The sequence below is a fragment of the Polyodon spathula genome, chromosome 25, assembly GCF_017654505.1.
Source record: "Polyodon spathula isolate WHYD16114869_AA chromosome 25, ASM1765450v1, whole genome shotgun sequence".
In the NCBI taxonomy this organism is placed as follows: Eukaryota; Metazoa; Chordata; class Actinopteri; order Acipenseriformes; family Polyodontidae; genus Polyodon; species Polyodon spathula.
The window spans coordinates 3,129,078-3,145,565 of record NC_054558.1 but is presented as its reverse complement, the minus strand read 5'-3'; the positions used below and the strand labels follow the sequence as shown (position 1 = coordinate 3,145,565).

Below are 16,488 nucleotides of genomic sequence, written 5' to 3'. Positions count from 1 at the left end.
ATTATTATTATTATTGAACAATTTAAACTCAAACGTTATTTAAGGAGCTGTTTTAACAGTGGAAATAAACAAAAGAACACACAATTGCTACTCATTGAAAGCGACTGTAGATACAATGCATTTCCGCATTCCTGGAACAACTACAGGACTTCAAGCCATTTAAAATAGTGAAAGAAACTGTACATTCACTGCCAAGCGCTTCGATTAGGGGAAAGGCTGCATGTTTGCAAGTAATAAGGTCATAGCGTTCAGGTTTGCATATATAATATATAAATAAGAATAATAATAGAATTTACACAATATTAAATATTGCCTGGCCCCACTATTTTTCATTACTGGCCATTACTTTTAATTTCACTGGAGAGCGACCCAACCCTTATATAAAGGAGCTATGTCAGAAACATTCATATCAACAGCAAGGGCTTGAATAAGACGTGTGGGCTCTGTTAAACTTGCTTTGCTGTCTTTCTTATGTTTCCTGTGTATATTTAGGCACGTTATCCTTGAAACGACTCCTTACAGTTACCCAAGATGTGGAGGAAACTGACTGAATCCAGAACGCTGGATAAACTGGTTCTGTGAAACTTGTCCTAAATGTGTGCAGACGGGTCTGTTTATCGGTTAGATTGAGAAATGTTAGAGTCCCTGCATCATAATTTAGGTGCACTCCAAGCCTGGTGGGCTGGGTGGACACCTGAAGGGGTGTTCCCACATTGTTATGGCAAACAGAAAGCTCATCGTGGAATTTAAGAGTCCAGGAAGCAGCATTGCACCCTAATTCAGCATCTGTACCACTGCCTTTCCGACCCATACTCTTGTAACAGATCCCCACATGCCAGTAACCTTCCCCAGTGTCCAGCTCCCAGTAGTGTTCTCCAGATGAGAGGCCCTGGAAACACAGGACTTGACGCCAATGATCAAACCTCTCTGGGTGGTAAATGTAAGGCTGTTTTGTAGCAGTGTATTTGACAGTCTTCAGATCATCAGAAAGCATCAGTTTAGGATGAGCTGTATTGGGGTCTAGTGTGAGCTCTGAAGAAAGAAATACATTTTTCAGCTGTTGGTGCGCCTTTCCCATTTCAGCTTGAAATTCAACAAATTTCTTTTCGAGATCTTCAAAGAGTTTTCTCTTGTTCAGGTCTTTCTCATCAGGTTCAGTAAAAGGTTTCTCCAACGCTTCTGTGAGTTTTGTCTGGGTTTCCTGGTGCTTCTGAATGAAGAGGAATTCATCAGTTTCAATCAAGACAGATTCAGCTTGCTGCTGGATCTGCTTGAAAAGGTGATGCTGTTCAGTGAGCTTGCCGGTGCTGTGCTGCAGACTGTCCACAAGGAGGCACTGTTCTGCTTCAATCTTTTCCATCACCTGTTCTTTGTAATTGTTCACTAGTTGAATGATGTTGTCAAACAGCTCCAACGCATTCTGCTTCAGTTCTGCGTTGGCTGCTTTAACAGAGGTTTCGTTCTGTCTAGCCTTCTCTAAGAAGCCTCCTGCTAGTTTAAGTTTCTCTGTAATTTGTTTCACTTTTGATTCCAGTCCAATCCTCAGTTCAGAATGGGTTGTTTTGAAGCTTTTCACATTGTGATTCTTGTGCTCACCTTCAATGGTGCAGGAGACACAGATGCAGGATTTGTCCTCAAAACAGTAATACTTCAAAGCTTCGTCGTGCTTTGAGCATTTCCTTGCACTGAGGTCTGACGTGGGCTCCACCAAGGCGTGGCTCTTAAAAGACTTTTTTTCCAAATGCGGTTTTAAATGGAGAGCACACATTGAGATCTCGCACTTGAGACACGTCCTGACAGCTGGGTCTGGGGTCTCCAAGCACACATCACAGAGCACTGGAGAGGAGGCACCCTCACTGGCTTTGAATCCCTCCACAATACTGCAAAGCTTGAAGTTTCTCTGCAGTGCAGTTTGCCCTTTGTAGTCACTCCGACATTCAGGGCAGGTGTGCTGTCCTCTCTCAGCTTCTCCTTCAATCACTCCCTCGATACACGAAGCACAGAAGTTGTGACCACAGGGAAGCATAGCCGGCTCGGAAAAGAGCTGCAAGCAGATGGGGCAGCTCAGGTCTTCTTGAAAGAGACTTTGTGGTTTAGACTGAGCCATTTTGCTGTTCCTTGTAGCGTACCCAAGTAGGAGAACACGAAAGTGAAGGTAAACTAACAGCAGGAACCAGCTGCACAAAATACACAGGGAGTGGCTACAAGTCGTGCAAGTCTGATGGTATGCAATAAAGGACAAACTACATGTGTTTTATTGTGCAAGATATTTTGTGAACACTCAACCAAGCTTCTGCTCCTGCGCAAAGTGTGCAACCCAGTTCTGTAAAAGCAATGAAGAAACTCAGATTGAAGGGCTCCTCTGTGCTTTCATCACAAACAGTTTATTTTTCTTTTACAAAAAATTGAACCGCAGAATCAATCTTGTGAAATCTGTCCTCTGGTTGTCTAACACCCTGAACCGAAGGAAAAGTCTGTGAAGCCAGAGTGGAATGGAACAGCTTCAGCTCTAGAGGGCGTCGTGTGCGTTTGCATTCCTTTATGTTCAATTCAGTAAGATCGTCAAATAATCAAAGGTGTTAATGAGCTGTTCTGCGTGCACATGTGCGTCTGATTTGTGAGGCAGTGCAGGTCCAAACTGGGACTGCCCAAACACATCAGCAGCAGATAGATTTATATACAGGGTTCTGGGACCGAGAACGTCTGTGTGGGAGAATATCTCCGCCTATAGAAGCAAAGTCTGTCTACTGTCCATGAGTGTGGATATAATGATGTGTTATATATGTCTGTGTGTGTCTAATAGGTTTGTTAAATTGAAGACTATTCAAACTCAGGGCCAGTTTGCATTTATTATTATTAAAACATTTCTGAAAATCAAATCACAGAAATGTTATCATGACCACTAACATCACGAATCTGTCCAGAACAAAACGTTTGTTTGATCAGAATTAAATACCCGAAGTACAGTAAACAGCATGCAGTGCCAGACCTGGGTCAATTACAATGACAGCACAATCGTTTGCTGACATTACTTTCACAAATGCAATGCTCATTCTGTTCAATTACAATTATGCTGCAGTGATTACAATTATTCTAAAAAGCTTCATAAACGACTAGACATATGGACAGGATTATTCCTTCCAAATAACCAACAGTAATCATTGGTACAAATACAGAAACATTTCATTTCACATTTTTTTTTCAAACCACCACAAGAATAATGACCGCATGACAAATCAATGCTTAATTGAACTGGAACCGATCGATTACTGTATCTGGTCTAACCGCAATTTTACAACTACACAGGTGTGCCCAGGTTCAATTACAATTACATTATAATTACGATCAATTACAAAATGCACAATTCCAATTGTAATTGACGTCAGGTGTGCAGAGTGCTCGTTCTTTGACTTTGCACAGAGTGAACAATCCTGTTACTGCGACGTACCTTCTCAAAAATCACTCCTCCCTCCATGTCACTCCTCACGGGGAGCAGGAAGCAAGAGCACAAAAGTTTAAAACAGCTAAAGCATAAAATGACGTGTCGAAACCGGTTGCATTGCTTCTATCAAGCGCCTTCAAACCGGAGGTGCAGCCTTTTTCAGCAATGCCACTGCTGATAACCTCACTGACGTCACCCGTTGCCGTGACACAGGTGCCATCGGCAAAACGACTCCAGCTCTATGTAACATGAAACCAAGCAGCGCTCAAACATCGATTGTTTTAATAGCAAAAGTGTATAGGCACAAAATGAAATATTTATCAACTGAAACGAATGTCTCTGATTTGTAAATGTGAACGACTAGCTTCCTAAAGCTTTTCTAATTAAAATAAAAAAACAAACAAATAAATGACTTCATTCTTTGGCTGCTGTGCTATTGATCTGTTGGTTTGCATTGTGCACGCTAGCTTATGGAGAGCATGTTAATACGATCTTGCATTTTGCATAATGGATCATTGTTCATGGTCATGGCTTCGCTAGCTAGCATTTGCGTATGTTTGAAAGTCCCTGTCTGAAGTACTCCTTACAGTTACCCAGGACGTGGCTGTGCCGGATTGAATCCAGAACGCTGGATAAACGGGTTCTGTGAATCTTGTTCTAAATGTGTGCAGATAAGTCTGTTTGTCAGACACACTGAGAAATGTCAGAGTCCCTGCATCATAATTGAGGTGCACTCCAAGCCTGGTGGGCTCGGTGGACACCTGAAGGCGAGTGCACACATTTTTATGCCAAGCAGACAGCTTCCCATGCAGCTCAACAGTCCAGGATGCCTTATTGCACCCTAATTTAGAATCCGTCCCACTGCCTTTCCTTGCCATGCTCCTGTAGCAGATTCCCACATGCCAAAAGCCCTCCCCAGTGTCCACCTCCCAGTAGTGTTCTCCGGACGAGAAGCCCTGGAAACACAGGACCTGACGCCAATGATCAAACCTCTCTGGGAGATCCGGGTAAGGTTGTTTCGTAGTAGTGTACCTGGCAGTCTTGAGATCGTCAGAGAGAGACAGCGCACAGTGGGCTGTGTGCGGGTCTAGCGTGAGCTCTGAGGGGTAAATCAAAACCTTCAGATCCTGGTGTGAATTTCTAATTTCGGCTTGAAACTCAACAAATGCCCTTTCCAGACTTTCAAGGAGTTTCTTGTTGTGCATCGCTTGACTGGTAACGTCTTTCTCGTTTAAAGGGGTTTCCAGCGCTGCTTTTAGTTTTGCTTGGATTTGCTGGTGCTTCTGAATGAACTGGAATTGGTCCGTTTCGGCCGAGACAGAGTCCGCTTGCTGCTGGATCTCTCTGCAGAGATGCTGCTGCTTTGTGATATAGTCAGTGCTGCGCTCCAGGCTCTCCACAAGGTAGCGCTGTTCGTCTTCTATCATTTCTACCATCCCTTCCTTGTAAGTGCAAACAAGTTGAGCGATCCTGTCGAACAGGCCCGACACATTCTGTTTCAATTCTGCGCTTGAAACTTTCACAGAGGCTTTATTCTTTTTCCCCTTCTGGAGAAGGCTCTCCGCTAGATGTATTTTCTTTACAATCTCTGATTCCAGGTCCACCTTCACTTCAGCAGATTCAGTTTGGCCATTTTTCACATCGGCAGCTTTAACTGATATTCCGTTGACGACCCCCTTCTCGAAGAAGCTCTGCGCTTGCTGAAGCGTCTCTGTCATTATTTTTATCTTTGACTGGAGTCCACCCTTCATTTCAGAACAAGCTTTTTTCAAATTGTATTTCTTGAGCTTACCTTTGACGGTGCAGGACTTGTCTTCAAAGCAATCAAACTTCCCAACCTCTTCATACACTGGACATGCTTTGACACCGAGGTCGGACTTGGGCTCCACCAAGGAGTGGCTTTCAAATGTCTTTTTTTCCAAATGCGGTTTTAAATGGAGAGCACACATTGAGATCTCGCACTTGAGACACGTCCTGACAGCTGGGTCTGGGGTCTCCAAGCACATATCACAGAGCACTGGAGAGGAGGCACCCTCACTGGCTTTGAATCCCTCCACAATACTGCAAAGCTTGAAGTTTCTCTGCAGTGCAGTTTGCCCTTTGTACTCACTCCGACATTCAGGGCAGGTGTGCTGTCCTCTCCCAGCTTCTCCTTCAATCACTCCCTCGATACACGAAGCACAGAAGTTGTGACCACAGGGAAGCATAACCGGCTCTGAAAAGAGCTGCAAGCAGATGGGGCAGCTCAGGTCTTCTCGAAAGAGACTTTCTGCGGTAGAATACGCCATGTGTGCTGCTGCTGCTTCAGGGCGACATGCGAACCGAAGGGGGTGCGGTAAAACAGCGAGGCACAAAGATAACAGGGGCGGGACACACGGGCGGATTGCTTTAGAAGAAAACGAAACTTAAACTTGAAACCTGAACAGTTATATTACAAGAAACAGTATGAACACAACTGTTCAGCAACAGCTAAAACAGTCAAGTGAAAAATGTATAAACTAAAATAGTCACATCGTTACAACGAACTGTATTTGTTTTGTTTTGTTTTTTGTTTTTTTTTACACAAGCTGTCACAGTTACCTAGAGGCACACCTTAGTCAAACATAACGCGTTACTATAGTGGTCACCTGTGGGCAGGGCTGTTATGAAACCATTACAGGCGCCCAACCCTAAATTTGAATCTCAGCTGTAATGCCACGCTGCAGAAATTGAAATCGCAATCCCCCCCCTGCACCCCTCCGGCCCCCCCGGTAGCTTCAGACAGAAGCACGACGCTTTCTTATAGCGCCCCCCGCCGCCTGTCCTCCGGGGCGCGACGGAAGCGAGCGCAGCGAGTACCGGCTGACGTTGTGTTTGGCGATTTTTCACCCGCTACCGACGAGTCTCAGTCCGGCTGAAACTACCCTCCCGGAGCCGAGGGGAGCGCCCTCCTTTCCCCAGCGGTTCAAGGGCTTGTCTGCCCCGGCGACACTCTTGCTCCTACACCCTGCTTTGTGATTTACGTGGCCGGCCGGGTCTGGGGTAAACTGGATTCGCGTTACGTTGCTGTTGGATCGGAAAGCCCCTGTTGGGAGAGGTCGGAGCTTTGGGCCGTTTCTTGGAAGATTATAAAATAATATAAGGTAACCTGACAGCGTGCAAGAACTCCTTTCATTTTTGACAGCTGTGCATGTCTTTTGCGGGTGTTTGTGTGTTTTTTTTGGGGGGGGTGCAATGTTGTTAGGACGCTTGTGTAAGCGTTTGACATTTGTGTGTTCAGGGATACTGTTAGGTTTAATAACATCGTCGGTCATTTTTATGCACCCGCTATAAAACGTGTATGCTGTCATTTGCATTTAATGTTGTTGTTTGAATCAAACGAAGAGGCGCTTGTGTAAGTGTTCTGCCCTTGACGAGTGTCTGATTGCCCAATCTATTGTCACACTGATCGTGTCGCTGTCAGTTTGTCCTTTTGAATAAGATACTAATGGGATCGCTAAAGACATGCTGTTATAAATAACTACTTATGGCAGATGCGTGTTTCACAGTGTTTCATCCGGTCCTGATAGATAGTAGGACTCTTGACATTACACGCTGTACAGCCAGTACAGAAGAGACGTGTTAATAGCGGGTTGCGTCCAGTCAGTACAGAAGAGACGTGCTAATAGCGGTTTGCTGTGTGTGTGTGTGTGTGTGTGTTGTTTTGATATAGGACCCCGGTTACCAGGAACAGAAGTGAGACTTTATTTTACTGCCATTGCTGGGGGTAGGCAGAAGGCAGAACGGCTCAAAGGTCACATTTTATCCATCTTTCGTTTCTTAAAAGAGAAAGAGATTGTTGGCCATCTGTTGTCATTGTGTAGTGGCTCACTAGTGTGTAGTGGACGTTCTTTTTGGAAGACTTGTTTTGCACAACTCTTGAATTTTCTTTCACCAGCCTCTTCAACTCCATCCAGCAATGCTTGGATTCAGAGCTGGAGACTGAGCTGGGCTCCTAACGCGCCTCAAGGCATTAATCACAGTCAGCATTTTATATTGCATGCTAACAGTACAAATAAAGCAATATTGAAGAGCATTACTCTCTATACGGCTGTAGTGTTAGCAAGTATAGCATATCTGGTATTAGAATGTTTGTGTAAGCCCTGTTCTTTGTCTGATTGAAGGATCTGCCTGCCACTGCACTGTGGAGCCTGTCCAGCTGTCCAGCAGGGGGCCCTACTGTGAGGACTCTGTATCCAGTCGGGAGCTCTCGATGAGCGTGCACAGATCTTCGAGGCTCCGGAGCCGGGATGCGGACCGGCACACAGACACCGTCTGCCGGCCGGGTCTGGGAGGAGGAGAGGGAGGAGGGTGTGTCCTCAGCAAGCTGGTCCAGCTGCCCTCTCCGCCCCTGTCCCGGCACCAGCTGAAGAGGCTGGACGAGCACCGGTATCGTAGTGCCGGCCGCTCCCTGCTGGAGCCCCTCATGCAGTGCTACTGGGAGTGGCTGGTGGCCCGTGTGCCCGTCTGGATCGCTCCCAACCTCATCACCATCGTCGGGCTCGTCACCAACATCTTCACCACCCTGGTGCTGGTGTATTACTGCCCCACCGCCACTGAGCAGGTAGGGACTAGCAGGGGCTGCCTTCATCCAGCGCTTTAGAAACGCTGACAAACTAATCCCAGGGTTCTGTCTGGCGCCGTCGTGAGAGTGATGACCATTACAGTGACGAAGGCACCAGCTGGAACGTTTGTCTCCTGCAGGGCGCTGCTAAAATTCTTCTGAGCTGCATTTCAGATCCCTGTTTAAGCTCCAGGAATGATTTTAGATGTATTTGTTATGTTACTTTCTGGGTCAGTTTGGTTTACTAGACTATGAAGTTTCTTCAGTTTAGAACAGAAAAAAAAGGTGTGCAAGCCTTGCATGCTTCTGCCAGGTGCTGCTGATGCTGTGCAGACTCGCTGGCACAAACAAGTCTGCAGATTGGAAGCACAAGGGAATCCAGTTCAGAATTTTGGCCCCCTTGTTCAATTCATTACACAGGCTATCTCTCCAGCTGTTTGTGTAATCAGTTGAAACATATAGTTAGGTAGCCTCCTACAATAGTCTTGATCTTCATAGTCTTTGTTAGCTTTTAATGGTCCGCATTCCGATGTTATAAAGGCTGCTGCTCCCTGTAATCCAATCCAGTGGCTCGCATTGAGCCTCCTGTCTCCTGGACTGGCAGCGCAGTCTGCATATGAACATGTGGAATGTCCTCCCAGGCTCCTTGTCATACAGTAATAGTTTACACATGGACTGGTAAGCGACTGAAGGTCATTCAGAATGCCTCTGTATTGAATTGCCTTTTGAATTGAAACCTGAGCCAAATCCAAAAAAACATTTTCAGAGAGGAATAAAGACAGAGTTAAAGGCATAAAACAAGCAAGCAAGAAATGACTTCTCAAGTGTCGTCATGGAGTGTTTTTAAACTGGCTAAATGACGTTCTGTTTGTTCGTGTCTTGTGTTTGTTTTTTTAGGCACCTCTGTGGGCATACCTGTCGTGCGCCGTGGGGCTTTTTATCTACCAATCGCTGGACGCTATAGACGGAAAGCAGGCGAGGCGAACCAATAGCAGTTCCCCTCTGGGCGAGCTCTTCGATCACGGCTGCGATTCTCTGTCCACAGGTAGCTTCTTTACTGAGCTTGTTACCTGTACACTGTGGCTAATCAAGCTTGTAGTAAAACCCGGAATGGAATAGGAGTCTTATTTACATCCCTGGACTTAAGATGTACTATGTGTATCAATGTTGAGGGAGAGGGAAAGAGGGAAAGGGAGAGAGACTGGGTATTTGCTGGTAGCTGAGTTCACTGCACCAGCTCTTCAGATTTATATCTTTATTTCAGCACCTGTTCTAAGGTGACCTGTGCGGGCTGACAGCGATGTTACAGCAGCTGTAGTCTCTGCAAGGTTTACAATACCATTCCAGTGGTTTGGCAGTTCCTTTGCATGGGAAGGTCGTTCACAATAATATGGATAGCTCAGATACCTCCACGCAATAGAAGGTTTAAATAATTCTCGTATAAGAACGATATAGAATGAAAACAGTGTTGATTTTATAAAGTTCATGACACAGTTATGCAATGCAACAGCAATGTTTAGTAAATTGTATTTGCTGGCCTGAGAGACTACCAGGAAATGTTTATTCAGGAAAACCAACACCAGCTTCACCTGCCTCTGTGACAGACTGAGCAAAGTGCAGATCAGGATTAACTGAGAAGGTGGAGACTTAGTAATGCTGCAGGTGTTCAGCTCCGGCCCATGGGAATTCAAGCACCAGGCTTTTTACAGTCCGGGCTTTTATGCCAACCACAATTCCCCACCATGCAAATTAAGAAATATTACCTGAGACTTGAAGGCTATGAATAGAGCGCTGGAATATATTCAAATTAGGTGTTTCGTTGAAAGTTTAATTTGGAATTTCCAGTTGGCAAAGAAACCAGGCAATATACATTTCTTTTTAAACCTGTCTGATTCGCTTGTGTCTCGTTTGCCTCTTGAAATGCCCACGGCTCCATGCTGACTCCACACGTCTGGTTGAGTGTGTGCTCTGAACTCTTTTGTTCTTTTGCTCGTGTCCCCTGCAGTGTTCGTGGTCTTGGGGACGTGCATTGCTGTGCAGCTGGGGACTCACCCAGACTGGATGTTCTTCTGTTGTTTCGCTGGGATGTTCATGTTCTACTGCGCGCACTGGCAGACCTACGTCTCGGGCACGCTGCGGTTCGGAATGTGAGTAACCAGCGGTGGGTTCAGCCGCGCCCGCGCCCACCAGGAACTGTCCACGGAGACCACAACAGGCTGACTGGTTTCTTTTCTCTCCCTCGCACGCAGATTTGATGTTTCAGAATCACAGATCTGTGTTATAATATTACAGATTTTGACAGGAACTGTGGGCCCTCGGTTCTGGAACGATACGGTAACCATTCTGAGTAACCAGCCAATCAACAGTGGCATGCAGCGTGTACCCAAGTGAGACAAAGACGCCTTTTCATGGACAGACTGCTTAAAGAGAGACAATGTTTTGATTTAAAAATCCACATCAATGCGCTTTAATTTTGAAAACGGCAAATAAGTGGAGATCATACAACCCATAAAGACTAAACCTTTAACACATTTTAATAAAGATGAGTTTTTCTGAAGAGGACGCTGTATTGTAGCCCTGCCTAATACTGAGTGACACAGATCTGGGCTTATCCAAGTAGGGCATGGTCAAAGCCCCAGCCTGTCCCTCTCTAACTTTCCCTTTAAATCGAAAATAGTTCCCGATTCTTTGTCAAGCCTCTTTGGACAGTACTTTTCATTGTTTTTAAATCGCTATTAAATCTCGCCACTAATTGGTAACAGCTGACTGCAACATATTTCTAAAATGAAAAGCTGTTGTAAAAACATGGCCTCTAGTAAACCCTCCTAAGTTAGTCGGGGTTCCGCTAGTCCCTGCTTTACAGATCGCACACAACAGAACAAACCATTATGGGAATCTGCAAACCACGATTGTTCACTTTCAGTCTGCAGGGACGTGACACTCGAAACCAAATTGTCTAAAAGAGGCACACGCTGTGGCTGCGAGATACGTTGCCAGCAGGATCGAAAAAATTGGATAGCTCCTCATAGCGTTTGCACTGTAAACGCAGGACGTTGAAGAGAACCGCCCTTCCCATTGTGTTGAGTCCTGGGAAGGTGTGGTTAGCAGGGTAGTTTAGTTAGTATCATTAATGCTCTGGCTCCCAGTCTGTGCATGAAAACCAGCATCTGCTCTGCATGCTGTCAGTGAGAACCTGTTGTTTGCTTGTCTCTAATTCTGCTCTGCTTTCTACTTTTCTTGTCCGCTCAGAATTGATGTGACTGAAGTGCAAATCTTCATAATAATCATGTATTTGCTGGCAGCCATTGGAGGATCAGCTTTTTGGCAATCACCGGTAATTTAATGAACAATTACTCTTAACACAATGATGCCCTTTTTATTTATTTGATTGCAATCTGATAATCGATTGAGTAATTGACCAGTGGCTTATGCTATTTAGTGTAGGACTTCTCTATGCTGTTAACATCATTCTGTCCCTGGTGAGTTAATATTCTCTGCTGTATTCTTGGCTCGACAGGGATGGCAATAAGACTCCCATTGCATAATGGTTTGCTCCTTTACTGGAGTTTAATAAGACATGAGCGAGCTCCCTGCACACCTGGGGCTAATCAGGTAGTAAAACCTGGAATGGGTGAAACTGCTCTGCAATAGGAGCCTTATTTCTAACCCTGCTCTATTTTAATGGTCTAAATTGATCTGGATACCTCTGCCCTAAAACTTACAAACCTCGCCCTCCTGCTGTTGTATTTGGTGGTGTTAATAACTCACGCGAGGACGACTCCAGTGAGATTGAGAAAGGGTGAAGCCTGGTAGAGATCATTAGAAGAGGCCACCTGTGTGCTTTACAACTAGATTAACACTAACATGGGCGCAGCGTTGAGCGAGAAAGAGATTTCATACTGTACTCGTGTTCATACGCATGGGATAACCAGCACTGAAGCAGACACAGAAGCTGTTGCAGTGAGTCAGGAGTCTCTTGTTGGTACACTTAGATGAGGTGGATGTAGCTCATGTTAGTTACGGATTTACTGGGGGTATAATGGACTTCACTTTCTGACTATATGAAAAATGCTTAAATGATGTGGGATTGGTAATCGCACTGGAAAAAGTTTCACTAAAGACTTTGCCAGTTTGGCATCAGCAGAGTAGATTTGCCCCTGTTTGGTTGTGTGATCCTTTACTAATCTGTGGCAGGGCAGGAGTCTTTGGCATTACTTACCTTGGCTGATCACGATAGTGTTTTGACACAGGGAGGTCCCTCTGCTTGAAGCTGCTTATACCGAAACAAGTGAACTTCTTTGAGGTTCACTTCGCTCAAAAACAGCAAGGATTTCCAGTGCAAGTAAAGGTAGAAGAAGGTATAAGCGCAGCTGTGTTTGAAGATCTGGTCTGGTTTCACAAGCTAACGTATCTGGATAACATCAGGCAGTCAAAGAGCAGTGCTGATCGGGGTCTGTGAATACAGACAGCTGACCTGTTGTGTGGTTTTTTTCCTTTAACAACTGTATTGGTTTGCCACCTCTGTTTTATCGATTGCAGTGTTTTACTGTGTTTGTTTGTTTGTTTGTTTGTTTGTTTGTTTTATTAATTCATTTCTCTCCTCCCAAGATTCCAGTGTTAAACATCCAAGTGAAAATCTTGCCTGCTCTTTGCACGGTAGCGGGCGCCATCTTTTCCTGTACAAATTACTTCAGAGTCATATTTACCGGAGGAGTCGGCAAAAATGGATCCACAACAGCGGTAAGCAGTGACAGGGTAGTCCGCTCTTGGAGGTGTTGCTGTCCTCACTTCCCAGCACTGCTGAAAGGGGGGCTCCCAGTGCTTACCTGTTTGAATCAGATTTTATCATATCACAAAAATGGGGTTCTGTTTCTGTATCCTTTTGAATGAGCAAAAATGAATGCACAGTGAATCGAGAACGGGAGTCATTTTAATCTTTATTTTTTTTTTTTTTTTTTTAATCGCTTTACAGGGAACAAGTGTTCTTTCACCTTTCTTGCACATAGGATCTGTAATCATACTAGCAATGATGATCTACAAAAAATCTGCAGTTCAGCTGTTTGAAAAACACCCGTGTCTCTACATCCTTGCATTTGGCTTTGTGTCGGCCAAAATAACCAACAAATTGGTGGTAAGTGTACTTGTTTTAGTGCATGGGTTGTTCAAAAAAAAAAGAAAACCTGAATAACTTGCTAATAAAATGCCTTGCTTATTCGTATTTGTATTTTTTTTTTCTTCCTGTTGCAAGGTTGCACACATGACAAAAAGCGAGATGCATCTTCATGACTTGGCCTTTCTAGGGCCAGGGCTGCTCTTCCTAGACCAGTATCTCAACAGCTTTATTGATGAGTATCTGGTCCTCTGGATTGCTCTGGTAGGTAGTGGGAACGTGAAGGAATGTGGGGTCAGTGTCGCTACCAGAAACAGTGCTGTCTCTCTCTGACACTTGACTCGTGTGCCTGAATATAATTTAGCATTTGCTGTTTACTAGGATTCACATGTATTGTATCTAATGTACTGGCTCACGGTTACACATACTGTATGTTTACTGCTAGAGTGTAAAAGCAGATTTCTTTTTTTTTTTTTTTTTTTTTGCATTTGCTTTGCCTCTGCATTTACCTGTTTTTATTCTGCCACAGGTCTTGTCCTTCTTCGATCTTGTTCGTTACTGTGTCAGTGTTTGCAATCAGATTGCCTCACACCTTCATATTTTCGTCTTCAAAATCATGCCCCCGGCCTCCGTCTCCAACCAGCAGGGGCAAAACCACCATTAGTGACTTTTATGTGCGATTTCGGAGACATGAACTCTCCTCGAGTGAATGTAAATCATAAAAGAGGATCATAAGGAATAAAAGAAGAAGGAGGAGAAGGAGGAGGATTACGTAAAGAAGATCATTTATATTTCAATCACTGTTGTGCGCAAGTTGTCTCGTTTCCAGCATTGTCGCTTAGTAACCGAATAGCACTCCTGGTTTTGAGCAAAGTCAAGAAGGAACTCTTCTTTTTTCCCCCCACTGTGCTAGCTTTAGTGGTTTATCTGTGAGCAGGGAAAGTAAATAAAAAAAACCCTGAAAGGTGGTTTACAGTTATCAAGTCCTACTCCTAATATACTTTCAGCACCACAATGCAAATTTAATTTACCCTTTTTTTTAGCATTTTGTAAGCAGTTAAGTTAACCCAGTTTAACTTTCTTCTCTATGCATTGTATAACTATCTAAGAACATTGTCTGAAGATGCATATGCAGATCAGTTTTTTTTCAACTACAATTCTCACAGCATTCAAGAAATGTCTGTCTCCCTAAGTGTTGATACGCTTTAGCAAGGGAGAGGAGAACTGGAGGGTTTATTCGAATGCCAGCCCTCTCCACCCAGAGACAGACTCTTAACTAGGCAGCTCTGAACAAACGACCCCTGCTGTTCACTCCAGGGTCACGTGGGTTGTGATTTCTACCGTCACACACTCACTTGCACTTCAGTCAAAGTGACTTTGCAGTTAAAGAAAGCCTGATTTTTAGGAGAAGTGTAATTAAAAGGTAAAAAGAACATTCTTTTTTTTTTTTTTTGGTTTGTGTTGGCTGCTACGTGACCCGAATGAGCTTCATTATGTGGTGCACTCATTTATTTTAATTGCTTTCGTGTTATTAATGCTGTTCGGTGGTGATTTAGTCATGTCTGTATTTTGGGTTTTTTTTTTTTCTCTCTACAAAATATGAAAAATATATTGAAAAAAAAACAGAGATGAACACAGTTCTAACCCTGTAACTAAAAATGTAATTTTGCCAATATTTTGAGTGTGTCTTGTGACAGAGAAAAGGATGTTTTATTATAAGAATGAAGATAGGGGGAAGTGTTGTGTTTTTGCCACTTGAAGGATTTCAAGCGGTTTTGCCAGACTAGCTCATAAAACACAGGCAGCTCAGTGTTGTTGTGCTATTGTTCATTTACATACTCGGCTCTAAAAACTTTTCATAACTGCACAGATATTTAATGAACATTTGTGTGACCTGAGGTGAAACATTAAGCATCCAGTAGTTCTTCTCAAATTAAAATGCAGATCAAACCTTTTCCAGTATCTACACACACACACACAAAAAACTTAACTCTGAAGAACACGGTTGCAAATGATGTATTAAGACTTCTTTGAATAGTGATGAATCAACAGGTTTTTTAGATTTAGATTCTACAAAGCTTTTTATGTTCTCATTGTTGTCGTATAGGAAGGATTCTGGAAAAAATGTAACTGCTATAAAAAAAAAAACAACATCAAAAAAAAAAAAAAAAAAAAAAAAACTGGAAAAAATGGCTTCATGCCCAACAAAACATTTTTCATTTCATAATATAATAAATGTCCAATGGGTTATCTTTTTGTACCAGGTAATCAAGATTTTAAAGTTAAAAAAAAATTAAAACAAAAATGATTTGGATCTGCAATTCTTTAGTTGGTCTGGAATCTGATACAGCATGCTGTTTTTGATTTAAAATATTTTTTGAACTGGAAAAGGTTCATAACTGCATTTACAGCAGGACTGTCATCTCAGGTATAAAATGTTATGCTAGTAGGTAGGTGTTTATTATTTATAAAAAAAAAGTAATTCTAGCTCCCCTTTTATGTGTTTCAAATGCTTCCTGTTGTCTGTCAGATTTCAATGCCTTTACTTGAACAAACTTATTTGACAGTATAAAAGTGTGACTCATCAGTGTTAAATTGCTTCATAAATGCTTAGTTCTAGAACCGTGAATAAATTTGAATTGTCAAGTTTTACAAATTGTCATTAGTAAAAAAAAAAAAGATTTGTGTACAAAGTTCTGTAGCGTATGCCCCGTTTCTCATCTTTTTTTGAAGAGCAGGATTATAAATTTTTTTTGGTTTGTTTTGTTACATTGATAACATGCATGTACTGCCCGCAGGTTTCTATTTTATTTTTTAAGTGTACTACTCTGATTTGAATTCGCTGTGTTTTGGTGTTTGGTTTCATTAAAGGCTAATAAAAGGTAAAAGGTACCTGATAAACTGTACCTTTGTTTGGGGTTGCTCTACCCAAGCTACTATGCTATTGTACATGTACTGTATTAAGAAAAAAAGGGTGCACAGCCCTCTTAAGTCACAAACTGCCTTTAGAGTTATACATGTAACCAAAGCTTTTCGCTAAACACAACATTAAATGCAACCAATAAAATAATAATAGTAATCTTTTTTTTGAGTTACTGGCATTGATAATTAAACAGAATATTGAGAGGCACATTACTTATGTTTCACTGTTTGTCTTTAAAAAAAAAAAAAAAAAGAAGAGAATACAATTAAATTTCACTTGATTTTTGCCTTTTAGCGTCTAATGATTCTTTTGATTTTATGTTTACGCGATTGTAACTTCTGTAAAATCTAGCATTTTTAAATAAAACAAGCTGATGTAAAATAAAGATTGCTATATTTATGATAAGAAATGATTTTTAATTTATTTAAAAT

At 42.9% G+C, this 16,488-nt stretch overlaps 3 protein-coding genes across 4 annotated transcripts; 1 reads left to right on the top strand and 2 right to left on the bottom strand.

The window, feature by feature from the left end:
- Positions 1 to 32: 32 nt before the first annotated feature.
- LOC121299673 (E3 ubiquitin/ISG15 ligase TRIM25-like) lies at positions 33 to 2,266 on the bottom strand. Its single transcript, XM_041227564.1, has one exon. The coding sequence runs from the start codon at positions 2,105 to 2,107 to the stop codon at positions 470 to 472; it is 1,638 nt and encodes a 545-aa protein (XP_041083498.1). The 5' UTR covers positions 2,108 to 2,266; the 3' UTR covers positions 33 to 469.
- Positions 2,267 to 2,308: 42 nt separating this feature from the next.
- Positions 2,309 to 6,143, bottom strand: LOC121299672 (E3 ubiquitin/ISG15 ligase TRIM25-like). The gene has a single exon (XM_041227563.1). It carries the CDS (start codon positions 5,728 to 5,730, stop codon positions 3,979 to 3,981), a length of 1,752 nt encoding a protein of 583 aa, XP_041083497.1. The 5' UTR covers positions 5,731 to 6,143; the 3' UTR covers positions 2,309 to 3,978.
- Positions 6,144 to 6,250: 107 nt separating this feature from the next.
- On the top strand, positions 6,251 to 16,438 carry LOC121299674 (choline/ethanolaminephosphotransferase 1-like). Of its 2 annotated transcripts, none has more exons than XM_041227567.1 (9): positions 6,251 to 6,564; positions 7,585 to 8,024; positions 8,922 to 9,069; positions 10,030 to 10,171; positions 10,274 to 10,358; positions 12,633 to 12,764; positions 12,997 to 13,155; positions 13,273 to 13,398; positions 13,664 to 16,438. In XM_041227567.1, the coding sequence occupies exons 2-9, from the start codon at positions 7,674 to 7,676 to the stop codon at positions 13,796 to 13,798; spliced, it is 1,278 nt and encodes a 425-aa protein (XP_041083501.1). In that variant the 5' UTR covers positions 6,251 to 6,564; positions 7,585 to 7,673; the 3' UTR covers positions 13,799 to 16,438. The 2 variants fall into 2 exon arrangements, with proteins under 2 accessions (XP_041083501.1, XP_041083500.1); XM_041227566.1 differs by lacking the exon at positions 10,274 to 10,358 and adding an exon at positions 11,274 to 11,358 and having other exon boundaries at positions 6,252 to 6,564.
- The last annotated feature ends 50 nt before the right edge of the window (positions 16,439 to 16,488 follow it).

Bases quoted from the DNA above. Each gene is read 5' to 3' on its own strand.
- LOC121299673 (XM_041227564.1), bottom strand. From the start codon at position 2,107: ATGGCTCAGTCTAAACCACAAAGTCTCTTTCAAGAAGACCTGAGCTGC.
- LOC121299672 (XM_041227563.1), bottom strand. From the start codon at position 5,730: ATGGCGTATTCTACCGCAGAAAGTCTCTTTCGAGAAGACCTGAGCTGC.
- LOC121299674 (XM_041227567.1), top strand. From the start codon at position 7,674: ATGAGCGTGCACAGATCTTCGAGGCTCCGGAGCCGGGATGCGGACCGG. The intron at 8,025-8,921 runs GTAGGGACTAGC...TTGTTTTTTTAG, and splicing joins GCCCCACCGCCACTGAGCAG to GCACCTCTGTGGGCATACCT. The intron at 13,156-13,272 runs GTAAGTGTACTT...TCCTGTTGCAAG, and splicing joins AAATAACCAACAAATTGGTG to GTTGCACACATGACAAAAAG.